The following is a 14,326-nucleotide window of genomic DNA, read 5'->3' as shown; positions in this document are numbered from 1 at the left end:
AACTTATCAAGAGACCACACCTAATATTCATGATCAGTGCCCACAAACCACAAATACTCAGTATTCAGTAAAAGTAAATAGGCCGAACAGTCTTTCCCGCTTCAGTCGCTAGCCCGCCCTGGCATTTAGCTGGTCCAATATTTCGGATAGACGGCGTCACTGGCATGAACAGACTTCACAGTTTCGCTCCGTGATATGGGTCAAACTGCTGTCAAACAAATAGAAGAACTGAATGAAGTATCCCTCACAGGAGTTGTGCCAATTGGACAGGAACTAGGGCGAGGTGCTTATGGAAGAGTCTTTACTGTAAACTATAGTGGAGAAGTTTGCGCCGCTAAAGAGATTCACCCACTTCTTATTGACGAAGGCGTTAGCCCGGAGGAAAGGGAGGCCATCAAACGTGACTTCGTCAGGGAATGTCTTTGTTGTAGTACTATCTGTCACCCGGCGAAACATAGTGAAATTCAAAGGCGTGTACTATTCAAGCCAGTCCCCGGTGACGACTCTTCCGGTCATGGTGATGGAATTGATGCATACCAGTTTGAATTCGTTCATCGAGAAAAACCGATCCAATATTGAAATGGCAGCAAAAAATAATATCCATTTTGTGTGATGTGTCTAACGGGTTGAATTTTCTCCATACCCGTAAACCAACCGTAATGCACCGTGACCTCTCTTCAAATAACATCATGTTAACAAACAAGTTGGTAGCTAAGATAGGGGACCTGGGTGTGGCCAAGGTCGTGAGAGCAGACAGTACAAAAACGAGAAGTAAACTAACTACTGCTCCTGGAACTCTCCACTTTATGCCCCCAGAAGCACTGGATGAGGTTGATCCAGTGTATGGCACTCCAATAGATGTGTTCTCTTTTGCTGGAATAGCTCTTCATTTGTTTAGTGAAGAATGGCCAACTCCATCTGCTGCTAAGATCCGAGACCCAGCTACCAGTGAGCTTGTTGCCCTTTCTGAAGCAGGGCGACGCCAGAAGTATTTAGACAAAATGACAGGAGAAGCAGCAGCTGAACTGAAACAACTGATAAAAAACTGCCTAGATGATGATCCAATTAAGCGACCTTCAATGGGAGAAGTGAAGGAAAAGCTGCTGGTAAGTGTGTTTATTTTCTTTTCATGATCAGCTTTAGTTATTATATAAGTGTTGCTTTAGTATGATGAAAAAGCTATTGTAGGTGTATGCATTAGCCACATTCCCAGTGTGATGTGAAATTTTTGTAGCATAAGCTACCAAAAAGTATCAGTTTATGCATATAACATGAATGGTAATATAATGGAACAAAAATCTTGATGTTATATGCATAGTGGTAATACTGTTTACATGAGTTAGACTATATTGTTTGTGATGTCAACTTATACAGTATTGTAGAGTATATAGGTCATAAAGGTTACCACAAAAGTTTATATGGCCTAACAATACCTTCATAGCACCATGACATATTGGTTAGGTATAATCAAGCCTACCTGAAAAAATTCCAATAAGTAGCTACCATTTAAAAGTTTACCCTTAAACCCTGTCTAAACTGACTACCTGATCCTATAGGCAAGTGTAACTAAAAGATGGCTAAGGCTATGGGCTTGATTTTTCACTATTAGGCATCACTTCAGTCTGGCAGGTATATTTTTTACATACGTACAATTACTTTTGTTCTCCTTTGTGTCCCATTTCTTTTTGCTGACAGCACAAGTTGTCGATTCACAGAAGCACATGGCTAGTGTTAAAAATAAAACAGCAATTGTCTGTAATTTTTGCATCACACTTCCAAGTAAAATTATCTGCACAAAAACAGCCAAGCTGTGAAAAAAGGTGCAGCCTTAAATGACCTGGCTGCGTGCATTGTTAAAATTTATTAGTATTAACATCATTGCAGCCATTTGTTGGTCGCCACCTTTGATTTCACGACTTTTTTTCACCCAGGCTTTTTAAGGCTACACCTTTTTTCACAGCTTGGCTGTTTAGTGTTTTTGTGTGGATATCACGTTTTATAATTGCAAGTTCCAAAGCCAGCCTATGGTTGGCCTTGATTCCGTAGGCGGGAAAAGTTACGCGTGGGAAAAGTTTTGCGAATGGCACTCTACTCTGTATACCGGCTGAAAAGTTTCGCGATGCTGATTGTGCTTACTAATTTCTTACTGTACAAATACAAGCATGTAGACAGTGTAGCAAGTTAACCGGTGTAAAAGGTTCGCGATGGTTATTGCAATCGCGAAATCCGCGAAACTTTTCCCACGCGTAACTTTTCCTGCCTACAGTAATTCCTTTTTAACTTTTTCCCTTTACTACAGGAATCATTGAAGACTATGTGGCTATATGAAGAACTAAAATAAGATCAATTTTGAAGGCGTGTATATCCCAATGATAGCTGAGCAAACTTAGAATGGGAGATGCCCTACCCTGAGGATGCAAAATTGGTTAATTATACCGTTCAAGTACTTCAGAGCTATGGATACATGAATACTTAGAATTTTCTAAGGATTACCAGCATCCCTTACCACCACCCTGATATTACAGAACTATTTGACAACTCTTTCTGAAGAGAGACAACAAGTGCAAGTCTTCTGTAAAATACAGCAGCAGCATGACCCATACCATCCCTTAATGTCGAAAATACAAGTAGGGTAAAAGAGCCCATCTCAATTTCCCTAATACGTTGTTCATACTGTTGTTGTTTCTCACATTCAAAACATCGATAAACTACAGTGATGATACTTGGGTACCATGATATGAAGGTGCAATATCATTAACTTTGACATCAAAAATGCCTTCTGATGTTGCTTAATTACCTCCTGAGAATCCTGAAGCATAAACGTCTATGCAAGCTCCATCCTCATTATTAGCTGTTGCATATCAAAGGCTAGGATACATGAAAACGATGGTTTCTGATTCCATAAATGAGTATGTTGCCCACCGACGCTGACTGTACTTAACGCATGACACGGCTATTTTCATAATTTTTGTAGAATGTTCTAGATTTTTCCATTGATAGATCTATGAAATTGTAAATTTTACTATTGACAAAGAGTAGATTTGAATTCTCATTCATATAGTAGAAATAAAGTGAAGTGATCAGACGTGATAACAGCAGCTCAGTGGTTAAGGATTTGGATGTTCAGTATGGAGGTACCTGGTTCGAATGCTGGTAAGTGTTTTTTTGACGTTTTCCATGCACCTTTTTTACCCCGCAATGACTGTTCTATTAGAGTATTTTGACCACACGATTTACAGTTGTTAGGTTTTTGCCTTGTAACTCTGTAGCTGTCAATGCGATTTCTTTAAACTGCCAAAGGTTTGAGCTATGATGGCTAACCTGTTTTATATATCGATTTTTTAAAGTAATTCTCATAAGTGGTGTACTCTGTAGGCATGACAATAAATGGTTCTCAAATACATCCATAGCTCTATGAATGGTAATCATATTTACACCAAGCTTGGTATGTGATTGTGCCGCAATACATTCTTAAACTGTACCAAAGCTTAAGACAATCGAGGTACATATTTGCATTTTATAATGGTTTTTGTAAAGTGTGCGAAAAGAAGAATCTAAGCCCCTAAAAAGAAAGAAAAAAAAGAAATTAAGCTGAATTTTGTATTTCACAATCACGTTAGGTAATCTTACTATGTGGGGTCCTGAAGGTGGAGGGCGTTTGCAGTATAAAAACGATTCCAATTCAAGAGGGGAGCATGGAGCTACGTATGTGTGAAAATTACATTTTATTTCTTCCTGTAAATATACTCACGGTGTGGTGCGCCGGCTTTCTTGGTTGCACGACACACTACCATGTATCTTGATATCATTTGCATGTGTATAGGGTTGGAACATAGTTGAAAAGTAAGTGAAACAGTTCCATTACATTTCTTGTAAAGTTAGTACATGAATTCACCTTTATACGCTCTTTATCTGCACTAAGTCAAATTGTGCATTTCCATTACAATTTTTGAAAAGTATGCAAAAACAATTTAGACCCCGTAGACCCCTTGAAATTTTGGCCACCATTTTTTCTCATGAATGAGTGATATAATATAGGGCTGAGCGATTATGAAATTTTGTTACCTTCACGATTGTAGCATAACAACATATCACAATTATGATAGCAATCATGATGTTATATCTTTACATGCATCAAACTCCCATAATTGATATTATCTCGCAGCCCTAGTGATATAGTGACTTTAATCAAATTCGTTGTGTGGCCTATACATATCCTACCTGGTAGACAATTATAATGCAAAAATGGTGTGCTTTGGAAAGGGACCATGGAGGCATGAAAACCTCAATTTCTTTCTTCCTGACAATATACACATGGTGTCCTGACAATATACACATGGTGTCCTGACAATATACACATGACAATATACACAAGGTGTCCTGACAATATACACATGGTGTCCTGACAATATACACATGGTGTCCTGACAATATACACATGGTGTCCTGACAATATACACATGGTGTCCTGACAATATACACATGGTGTCCTGACAATATACACATGGTGTCCTGACAATATACACATGGTGTCCTGACAATATACACATGGTGTCCTGACAATATACACATGGTGTCCTGACAATATACACATGGTGTCCTGACAATATACACATGGTGTCCTGACAATATACACATGGTGTTCTGACAATATACACATGGTGTGAAACACTGACTTTCTTGCACTCATGACACATTATAATTACCATGTGTCTTGATCACATTACTCATCTACAGTATGAAATATAGCACTCTGTAGAAATATTTAAGGCATCTCAGCAGCTGGAAGTGCCCCCAGACCCCCGCTGCTGGTAATTTTGTGTTCCTCTCCTTGGCTATGCCCTTGGTGTGTATACACTATCCATGCACACAAAATCGTCCAAGCTATATAAAGGAGCGGTCTTCAATAGCGTGGGTAAAAAAGGTTGTGAAATCAAAGGTGGCAGCCAAGAAATGGCTGTAATAATGTTAATGCTAACAAGTATATATATACACTGTAGAAGGAACATTTAAGAATTAGTTTGATTGGTATGACTGAAGTAGGGATTAAATGTCCACTAGCATGTCTTCTGGTGTAGGCGACCTCCCTTGTTTCACTACTTTTTGTTTTTATCCCTAGTCAAACTAATTTTTCCTTCTACTTGTTTGTTTACTTTTTTGTAACATTATTATGATTGGTGATACAAAGAATGGTAGCAGGCTTGTTGTTTTCATCTGAACATGCACCCCAATTATCAATTGTGACCGGATCTGCGAAAACCCAACACAATCATGCAAACCTAAAGCAATGGGTGAAATACCTGCATATTATTTTTAAAAATTCAATTTTTTGAATGCTTTGTATACTTGGTGAAAAAGGGGCCTAATGATAAACACCAGGATATCATCTTATTTGCCTACTCAAGAGGAGTTCAAACATCTTTGTTTTATCATAGTAGACGGAAAGATACGGAAGGTATGAGCATTTGTTTGCATCACACTGAAATGAAGGTACGCGATCAAACTTTCTTCACTAATTTCACCTTTGTATGTAGTGAAGAAAGGTAATACTTGCCCAGTAATCAATTCCCCTACTCATAGTGAACAAGATGGTACAAATTTCACCTCCTTGTGTCATTCTGCTTATTACAACCATTTTAGTAAGCACCTGCAGTTTATTTTCCCCTATACTAGCTGTACAAATCGATCTTTCTGTTGTTGCTACTCTGTAGGGCTGTAACTCGCAAAGTTATTGGCATATGGGGCTGAAGCTTTGCCAGAGTGTGCATTTGGCTAAGTAGATTATACATATTTAAACAGGAATTTGAAAAATGCACAATTGTGTTGGGTTTTTGAAGATCTGGTCACAATTACCGAACTAGCAAAGTGGCGAATTACACTTTCTTTCGACCCATTACACAGTGTTACAAACAATGAACACTAAAAAAGGGATGTCTGCAATCAATCCATGCATTCACAATGGAAAACTTGGGCAATTCACGTTACAAACATTTGCATGGTGCTACCACCAATTGACACATCGTGCTGTCAGCAAAGATAAAATTAATGAAAGGACACAGGAAAGCATGCTTGAATGTATGGCAGTATGCTAAAAGGCACCTGTCAGGCTGAAATGATGTTGAACAGTAAAAAACAAGTCCATAGCCTTATTGTTATCCATTATCAAGTTATGTTTGTCTGAAAGCATCAGTCTGGCATTCAGGCAGGCAGTTAGTCAGTAGAAAATTCCACTAAATATATTTATTGTAATTTTGTATAAACCTATTGGAAGCATTTCAGGTTATACTGAAGGAACGTTTTGGTTTGGTTATAACTGTACCTAACCAATACTGTCAAGGTACTATGAGGCTGGTTTTAGCATATATATATTGGCCAGAAAAACCCAAACCTTCATATTCATTAATATATGGTACTACCGTGCTGTATAATAAATGTTAATATTGCTAAATGCCACTACTGTCAATAACATCATTGCAGCTATTTCTTGGCTGCCACCCTTTGATTTTCGCAGCTTTTTTCACTCAGGCTATTGAAAGCTACACCCTTTTTTCCCAGCTTGGCTGTTTTGTGTGGATTTCATGTACTGTGTGTGGTCCCAAAGCCAGCTGCTATGTGGTTTGTTTTTACCCACATTTCTTCTTATCTACAGGCACAATAATGATTATTGAATACAGAAGTTATAATTGTATTGTTTTGTTTGACGTTTTGGTAATTATTATTGTAATACTCTTATAGAGTGCACTTTTTTGAGGAATTCTAATAGAACACACATAGAATGTTCTAGAACAATCATTGGTAGATCTGTGAAATTATAAACTTTTACTACTGAGTACATTTTAGCTAGAATTTCAGTAGAAATGAAGTGAGGTGAATAGCTGTGATAGCAGTGGCTCAGTGGTTTGGTTTGACACGCCGAATGACACACTGCCATGTGTCTTGATAGTTTGGGTATTGAGCAAGAGATATCCATGCACAGTGTTAAGGATAGTACTCCAAACCATTAGGACATGTTATCCAGCACTGATTTATTTGCACATAAAGAGTCTGACCTTTTATACTGTGTGCATGTACTACTTTACAAATCCTTGTGCTGTAATCTCTGTCTGCAAACAATCTGTTAGCAAATGTGACCCACTGAGTAAACACCAGCCATTTTCACACATTCCTCAAATTCCTTTTTATCGCTTCTCTGCATTCTATGGTAAAAAAGGAGTGGACAGTCAAAGTTTCAGCCTTTTGTGTTAAATAATCTTGGAGTTATAGTGCTAGACAGTTGGAACAGGAAAACACTTGATTAGAGAAACTAGTCACCCTGTAGAGGTCAGCTAGAAACAAGTCACCCTGTAGAGAGATCAGCTTGAAACAGTTATCTTGTAGATAGATTAGCTAGAAACAAGTCACTGTGTAGAAAAATCAGATACATTTCAAATCACCCTGTAGAAAGGTTAGCTTGAAACATGTCACCCTGTAGAAGGATCATTTAGAAACAAATCACCCTGTAGAGAGAAACATATCACCCTGCAGAGAAATCAACTACTTTTCAAATCACCCTGTAGAAAGATAAGCTTGAAACAAATCACCTCATAGAGAGATCAGTTAGAAACAAATCACCCTGTAAAGAGATCAGCTTGAAACAGTTACCTTGTAGAGAGATCAGCTAAAAACAAGTTACCGTGTAGAAAAATTAACTACATTTCAAATCGCCCTGTAGAAAGGTCAGCTTGAAACATGTCACCCTGTAGAAGGATCAGTTAGAAACAAATCACCCTGTATTGAGATCAGATAGAACGAAGTCACTCTATGGAGAGTTCAACTAGAAACATGTCACCCTGTAGAGGGTTCGCCTACAAGAAAACTACACTGTAGAAAGTTCAGTTATCTTGCAATTCTTTCTGTACAGTTTAGTTAGGTTACAAGCCACTCTGTGGTGAGTCCAACTACGTACAAACTGTTCATCATGTAGTCTAAGAGTACAGCTGCATTATGATTCTCCCTGTAAAAAATTCAGCTACATACACATTTCCTGTAAAATATTCAACTACAAGCAATTCATCCTGCATTGAGTTAATGTGTAATCAACACAATTGTATTAGTTACTAAATGATAATGTTAAATGTGCATTTATAGCTAAACAGTTTAACAATTTAAAGTTTCTTTCCTTAATAATCCTCTTTCCTATAGAAAAGAAAAAGACAAGTTAAAAGAAATACCTAAAGCTGGCCATAGGCTGGCTTTAGGTATGAAATTAAAAAAAGAAGTGATATCTAATCAAAAACAGCCAAGCTGTAAAAAAAGGGTGCGGCCTCCAAAAAAGTCAGGGTGAAAAAAGATGTGAAATCCAAGGTGGCAGCCAAGAAATGGCTGTGATGGTAGGTTAATGGCAAAAATTTTAATAATAACAATTCAGGTGAATTTGGTTTTGGAGGCCGCACCCTTTTTTACAGCTTGGCTGTTTTGATTAGATAATACCTTTCAGATCATTTCCAGTAGTTGTAGTTGCTTTGTAGAGTTTCCCGTTAATGAGCCAAATAGTATCATGAGAGCTCACAAAGAAACAGACTTCAAAATGGAGGCAGACCATGATTGAAGTCCAGACATGAGATTACAGAGCTAAGGTGGCTTCTTATAGTATGTTCACGTTGAGCTGAATCCTCAAAAACATTTAATAACTCATGGATGCAATTACACACGATCTTGAAATTTGGCTCATTTGTAGTACTGCTTGACCCACTAAAAATATTTCAAAATCTTTTTGTTCAAATGTTTGACATAATATTTACGGCCAATCAAAATTTTCACAATACATTTCCTATTGGAAGCCATATAAGTACAGTGTCCATTACAGTCCTCTCCCGAACTTGTAATGGAGCCAAATGTACGTGTCTGTTGTTGACACCTTTGCTGTTACCAATAATCATCTGGTTGGCTAAAATGTTATCTCTGTTGAGAAAAAATCCACTTTTAATTTTTAGCTGTTTTTCAGGATTCAGCTCAACGTGAACATACTATAGTAGCTGACATTCAGCATGCACAATCAACACAGAAAGTATTTGTTCAACTATATCACGCCATCCATCAGTACACCCAGGGCCGCTGAGAGGATTTAGGGGGCTCAGGGCAAATTTAGAAATGGCCCCATAGCTAACCCATAATTTTCAAAAAAGAAAAACAGACAAAAGGATGTTACAAGAACAAGCTTATAGCTAATTACTAGACTACAAACTAGTTACTAACTGATAAACTTTTCATTAAGGTGGCGATAAAGCAATGACACGCACAAGAAGCCATAGCAAATACATATGACGTACCATATCATATACTACGCAATTTGTGGTAAATCAGGTGGGGGCTAATTCGGCGCAAAACCATAATAAACTTACCAAGCGTAAAAACAGCCATGAATAACAGGTGAGTTGTTAGCAAAAACAACAAGCAGCTGCTGTTACACAGTTCAGGTGGAATGTAACTCACCTTTACAACAAATTGACAACCTTGACAACGTGAAAACAAGCCGCGCCACTAATAATTATTATTTGTTTCGACTCAACTTACAGCCTGTTACAAACATTATCTTTTCTCTGTAGACACGGGTTCAACAGCCACGAAACCTTGTATGAATGGTAAGCAATAGTGTTTGGATAATTCTACGTATCGGTATATCATATATCCATTCTATGGCTTCTTCGCTTGGTGCGAACGGTGAAACAAAGCTATCATCTGCTTGTAAATGCCATATATTACGACTTGTAAATCGCTTCCTCTTATTGATATGTAGGATGATTCTTGTAATAGTATGCTTTCATCATGTGAAGTATTGGAGCTAAAACTTGAGGTTATTGAGAGATAACGCGTCTTCTGTGGTCCACTAAGTACCACCGATTTCTTGGTTTGAGAGCAGTTCTACGCTTTATACTCTCTACGAATGATAGATTCCTGTATGCATAGTTTATTTGTATGCAAAATTAAGTACTAGCTTTCAATATGTCTTAAATTGAGACCATGTTGAGACACAGCAGATTGTTGTCAAGAATGCGCGTTATTGCTTTAGCGCCACCTTAATATAGTTTTAGCGCCACCTTAATATAGTTTTAGCGCCACCTTAATATAGTTTTAGCGCCACCTTAATATAGTTTTAGCATGCAAACCAAGCTAGGGGGCATGCCCCCCAGGAAAGTTTTGAAAATTAGACTCTCTGAGATTTAATATGAGAGTGAGTTTACAAGAACAAGCTGACTACAAATAAAGGTAAACTGCTAGCTACTGACTGATAAGCTTATTGACAGATGTGAAACATGCCAAACCAGAGGTTCTGGGGGATGCACCCAGACAATTTTGAAAATTAGACTCTGCGATTAAATATGAGAGTGATTTTGATAATTTATCACCATATAGCTAATTATAATTTATTTTAGATTTTTGTATTAGGGTGATTGCTGTATTAGGGCATCTCAAGTTTGAATTTTACAGCAAGCTTAATCTTTCTGCCAAATACATAGGAAATTTTTGTACCCTATGCCAGACTGATTTTTGAGTTACCATTACTGAATATTTGCCTGACTGCTGTAATAGGGTGACTGTTCTATTAGAAGTCACACTGTATAAAAGGCGCTTTATAAGATATATTACAAGTAATGATTTGCTGCCACTGCTCCACTGGATTGCTATGGATCTCATTGAGCTTGGATGGTATCTCTTATACTGAGGCTTCTTATGTATCTTCAAGTCTACAGGGAAGATTTACACTGTTGTACGTTTGTTTTATCTTGCATTTTATTGTAGCTAAGTAGCAGTATGGGGCAGCTACTATTGCATGAGGCCCCCTTGGGGCCCCTTACATTGCCCTCCCCCCGTTGGCGGCCCTGAGTATATACACCACTGATTTTTGTCAAGCCAGGTCCTTCAAAGATGTCTCTTAAAACCAGCAATGCCAAGTTTAAATGGTAGTGTAGCTATCCACTGGTGGTGTTAGTTTGATTTTGTGTAATTTGTATCGGTTTTGTAAAGTCTGTTCACAATCAAGAGCTTTTAGTAGTACCTTGGTGCTCACATATCACCTTATGTTTGTACTATTTGTTATCTTCAGCGATCACAATTTGTGACCCGCTGAGTGATAACCCAACTTGTTTGCATAATTCTGTTTTTGAGATTAAATGCCATCGAAATATATACATTGGTTAAAAATGCGTGCTACATAAATAATTTTACACACATTTTAATTGCTCCAGTAAACAGTGAAGGACTACTCGAATTGAAATATCCAATGGATTTAGGAGAGTAAGAATATATTTGTTTCATTTTTGTATTGTGAAGCAAATGTCATGAAAACGTAACTTTAATTTATCGTTTCCATTTCTAAGCTAGAACAACCCTTTTGCTTAATAGTATAGGTGTACTTAGGCCAAAAGCTATACCTTGATGAATGCCCCAGTTCATGGTGAATAGAATGACATAAGTCCTAACTCTGTAGCCCGTAGACCTATGATTGATTAAACAAGCCCCTGTACCTATATACAGTGTAGGCACAAATCAATTGTTTTGCTCTTCTTAATTTGTCTATTGCTATATGTAACTCCGAAAGCACTTACCAGATAAAGCTGAAACTTTAACAGCCTATTGGATTTTTCCTCTAGACAACAAAAAGTGATACTGAAATAAAGTTCGAAGATAATGCAAACAAGTCGAGCTTATGCTCAGTGGGACACATTTGTGCTTATACAGTAGAGTAGTGTGATGTGTAAAAAATGATTGGTTGCCTAAGATAACCAACGCAGTCAGAATCACACCCACTTTAAACTGACTTTTAACTATTAAGGGAGTTTAGATTATTAATGGAGATCATGTGTTTGAACAATTTCCTCCATTAGGAGTCACCTCCTTTGGTGGAGGCCTTACAGACCAAACAGTATCACCTGAAATGGGATAAGTGTTCTGATCTGCCTAAGGCAATGTATGATGTCTCAGTTGCAGTGGATGGTAACAGTGTCTACTTCTCTGCTGGTAGTGCTCCTGAGAATGAGACTAAAAACAATGTTTACTGTTATGATATCTCCACTGACCAATGGAATACTCTTTCTCCACCTGGTCATTGTCGTGGAGTTTTATGTATGGTGGACAATAAATTGTCAATATTTGGTGGCTGCATTGCATATGGGACACTCAGCAAAGTATCCACTTATGATAGAGACATTAACAGCTGGTCACAAACATATCCAGCTATGATCAATGAAAGATTGTTACCAGGTGTTGCAGTCTACGGTGACCATGTGATGGTTATGGGTGGAGAGGATGAATCAGACAGGTGCCTTGATAACATTGAAATGATGAATTGGCAGCAAAAATCACCATGGAAAGAAGTGTCTACTAAACTACCTGTTCGAATGTGGAACATTAAACCTACACTTTCAGGAGAGCACCTCCTCATAGTGGGATACAGTACTGCTACAGGTCGTAACAAGGGATCGTACCAAATACCAGTATCTACCGTAACTTCAGTGGAGGAGTTAGAATTATCAGATCAAGCAGCCATTCAGTGGAAGCAGCTTTCTCCAGCTCCGTATTATAAAACTGCTACCGTACCATACTCCAACCCTCCCCTGATAATTGGTGGTAGTGATGTTAAAGGTGTTCCTACATCAGATATCAGTTTATATGACACCTCCAAGGATTCATGGATAAAAGTTGACTCACTTACTAGTGCAGGAGTTCATGTCGGAGTAGCAACCATCAACAATAATACTATAATAGTTATTGGCAGTACCAGTGGTGGAGATAATGTTGCAACTAACTTGACAGCATCTTCTCTCCCTACAGTGGAGATAGGACATATTGTACGTAACTAAAATCATTAGTATATATTTGCACTGAACTGTACTCTAATGCACACCAATACTATAGTTATAGCAATTGTTTTAATATGTTTTTTATATTATTTTTAGTACAAGTATGCTGCATTGTAGTGATCATTTATTGTATGTTAAAAATCTGATTTAGTTATATGATTAATTTTTCTATGCACAATATCGACCCTTCAAAGTACATGGTATGTCAATCCTCAAGGGTACAAAATTATTGGTTTTTAATCATAGGACTCAATGAAAAATTCTGTTGCACCTGTTTTGGTAATCAGCAAGATCAGTCAAAGATATATGTAACAAATTTTATGGTATTGGTAAAATCATGATCTTGGGCCAATCCACATTGTCTTTATTTAACTGTTGGACAGTGTTTTGGCTGGGTTTCGTGATAAAATGACTGGTTGGTGGCTGTAAAGAGCACTAATTATTCACTGCTACCCATGTTATTACTAGTACAAGTTTGCTTTTTAATCCATCCAGCTGCAGGATATCATTCAACCATGTCTATATTCCATTTGTGGGAATTTGATCACTACATAAGAAGTGATCATGTGAAGATCATGTGAAGTTTGTATTGTGTTTTTTCTTTACTACAGAGAAAGAAGAAAGACATTCAAAGCAGACTTTTTATATTAACTACTGTATTAATTTTTTTGATTTTATCGGTAATTATACAAAATTTGAAATTATTACATACCATTTCTTTTCTACAGGATAACTTGCATTTGTAGCTGATCTCCACTGGGTGACTTGAAATATATGTAGCTTAACTCTCTATGGGATGATTTGTTTGTAGCTGAACTCTTTACATGGTGCCTGTCCAATTATTATGTTTTGTTTTATAATCTACTGGTTTATCACAATTGTACATTTTTGCAGTGTCTCAATGCACACTAGTACTTTTATCTGGTCTACCTTAACTTCTTTAATTTGGCAAGTGAAATCATATAGATGCATTCTGTAAACTCCATGAAATCTTTCAATAGCTTTCAAACATCGTTTGCAGGGTGATGCAAATTGTTAGGGTTTTCATCAACTACAAAATTATTGTGAATCTTGTAAGTGCTAGATACAAAAGATCTAAAAACCATGAATATATAAAAAGTGGAATGCCAATATATGATCTATACACATGTATCTTTCAGGAAGTGCATGATAGAATTGGCCACCTTGAATGGTACCTATCAGTCAAATTTGGGTGGTCTGCTCACAGACTAATATGCATTTTTATGCTAGTAAAATGTCTAAAACACCATGCAATGCAAAACATACTATGCACATCGGACATAGCTAGTTTTTGCATTAAAGTTCCAATTCAAATTCTTGTTAGCTCTCTTCTTAGTGCTTTTGCTTTCATTATGAAATTAGCCATAGCAACATAATATATAATAATGAGTCCACACCTAAGATTATGCTGTTAAGCGTTAACAGGCTTTATAATTCTCAGGTCCTCAGTGTAATAATACTACTGA

The 14,326-nt window shown here is 37.3% G+C and overlaps 1 protein-coding gene across 1 annotated transcript; it reads left to right on the top strand.

Annotated features, from left to right (window-relative positions):
• The first annotated feature begins 467 nt into the window (after positions 1-467).
• LOC136263974 (kelch-like protein 20) lies at positions 468-13,043 on the top strand. The gene is made up of 2 exons (XM_066058645.1): positions 468-1,106; positions 11,865-13,043. Exons 1-2 carry the CDS (start codon positions 660-662, stop codon positions 12,837-12,839), a joined length of 1,422 nt encoding a protein of 473 aa, XP_065914717.1. The 5' UTR covers positions 468-659; the 3' UTR covers positions 12,840-13,043.
• The last annotated feature ends 1,283 nt before the right edge of the window (positions 13,044-14,326 follow it).

This window comes from Dysidea avara, chromosome 8 (assembly GCF_963678975.1).
Source record: "Dysidea avara chromosome 8, odDysAvar1.4, whole genome shotgun sequence".
Lineage (NCBI taxonomy): Eukaryota > Metazoa > Porifera > Demospongiae > Dictyoceratida > Dysideidae > Dysidea > Dysidea avara.
The sequence above is the reverse complement of the archived record's forward strand: the minus strand, read 5'-3'. Positions and strand labels throughout refer to the sequence as shown.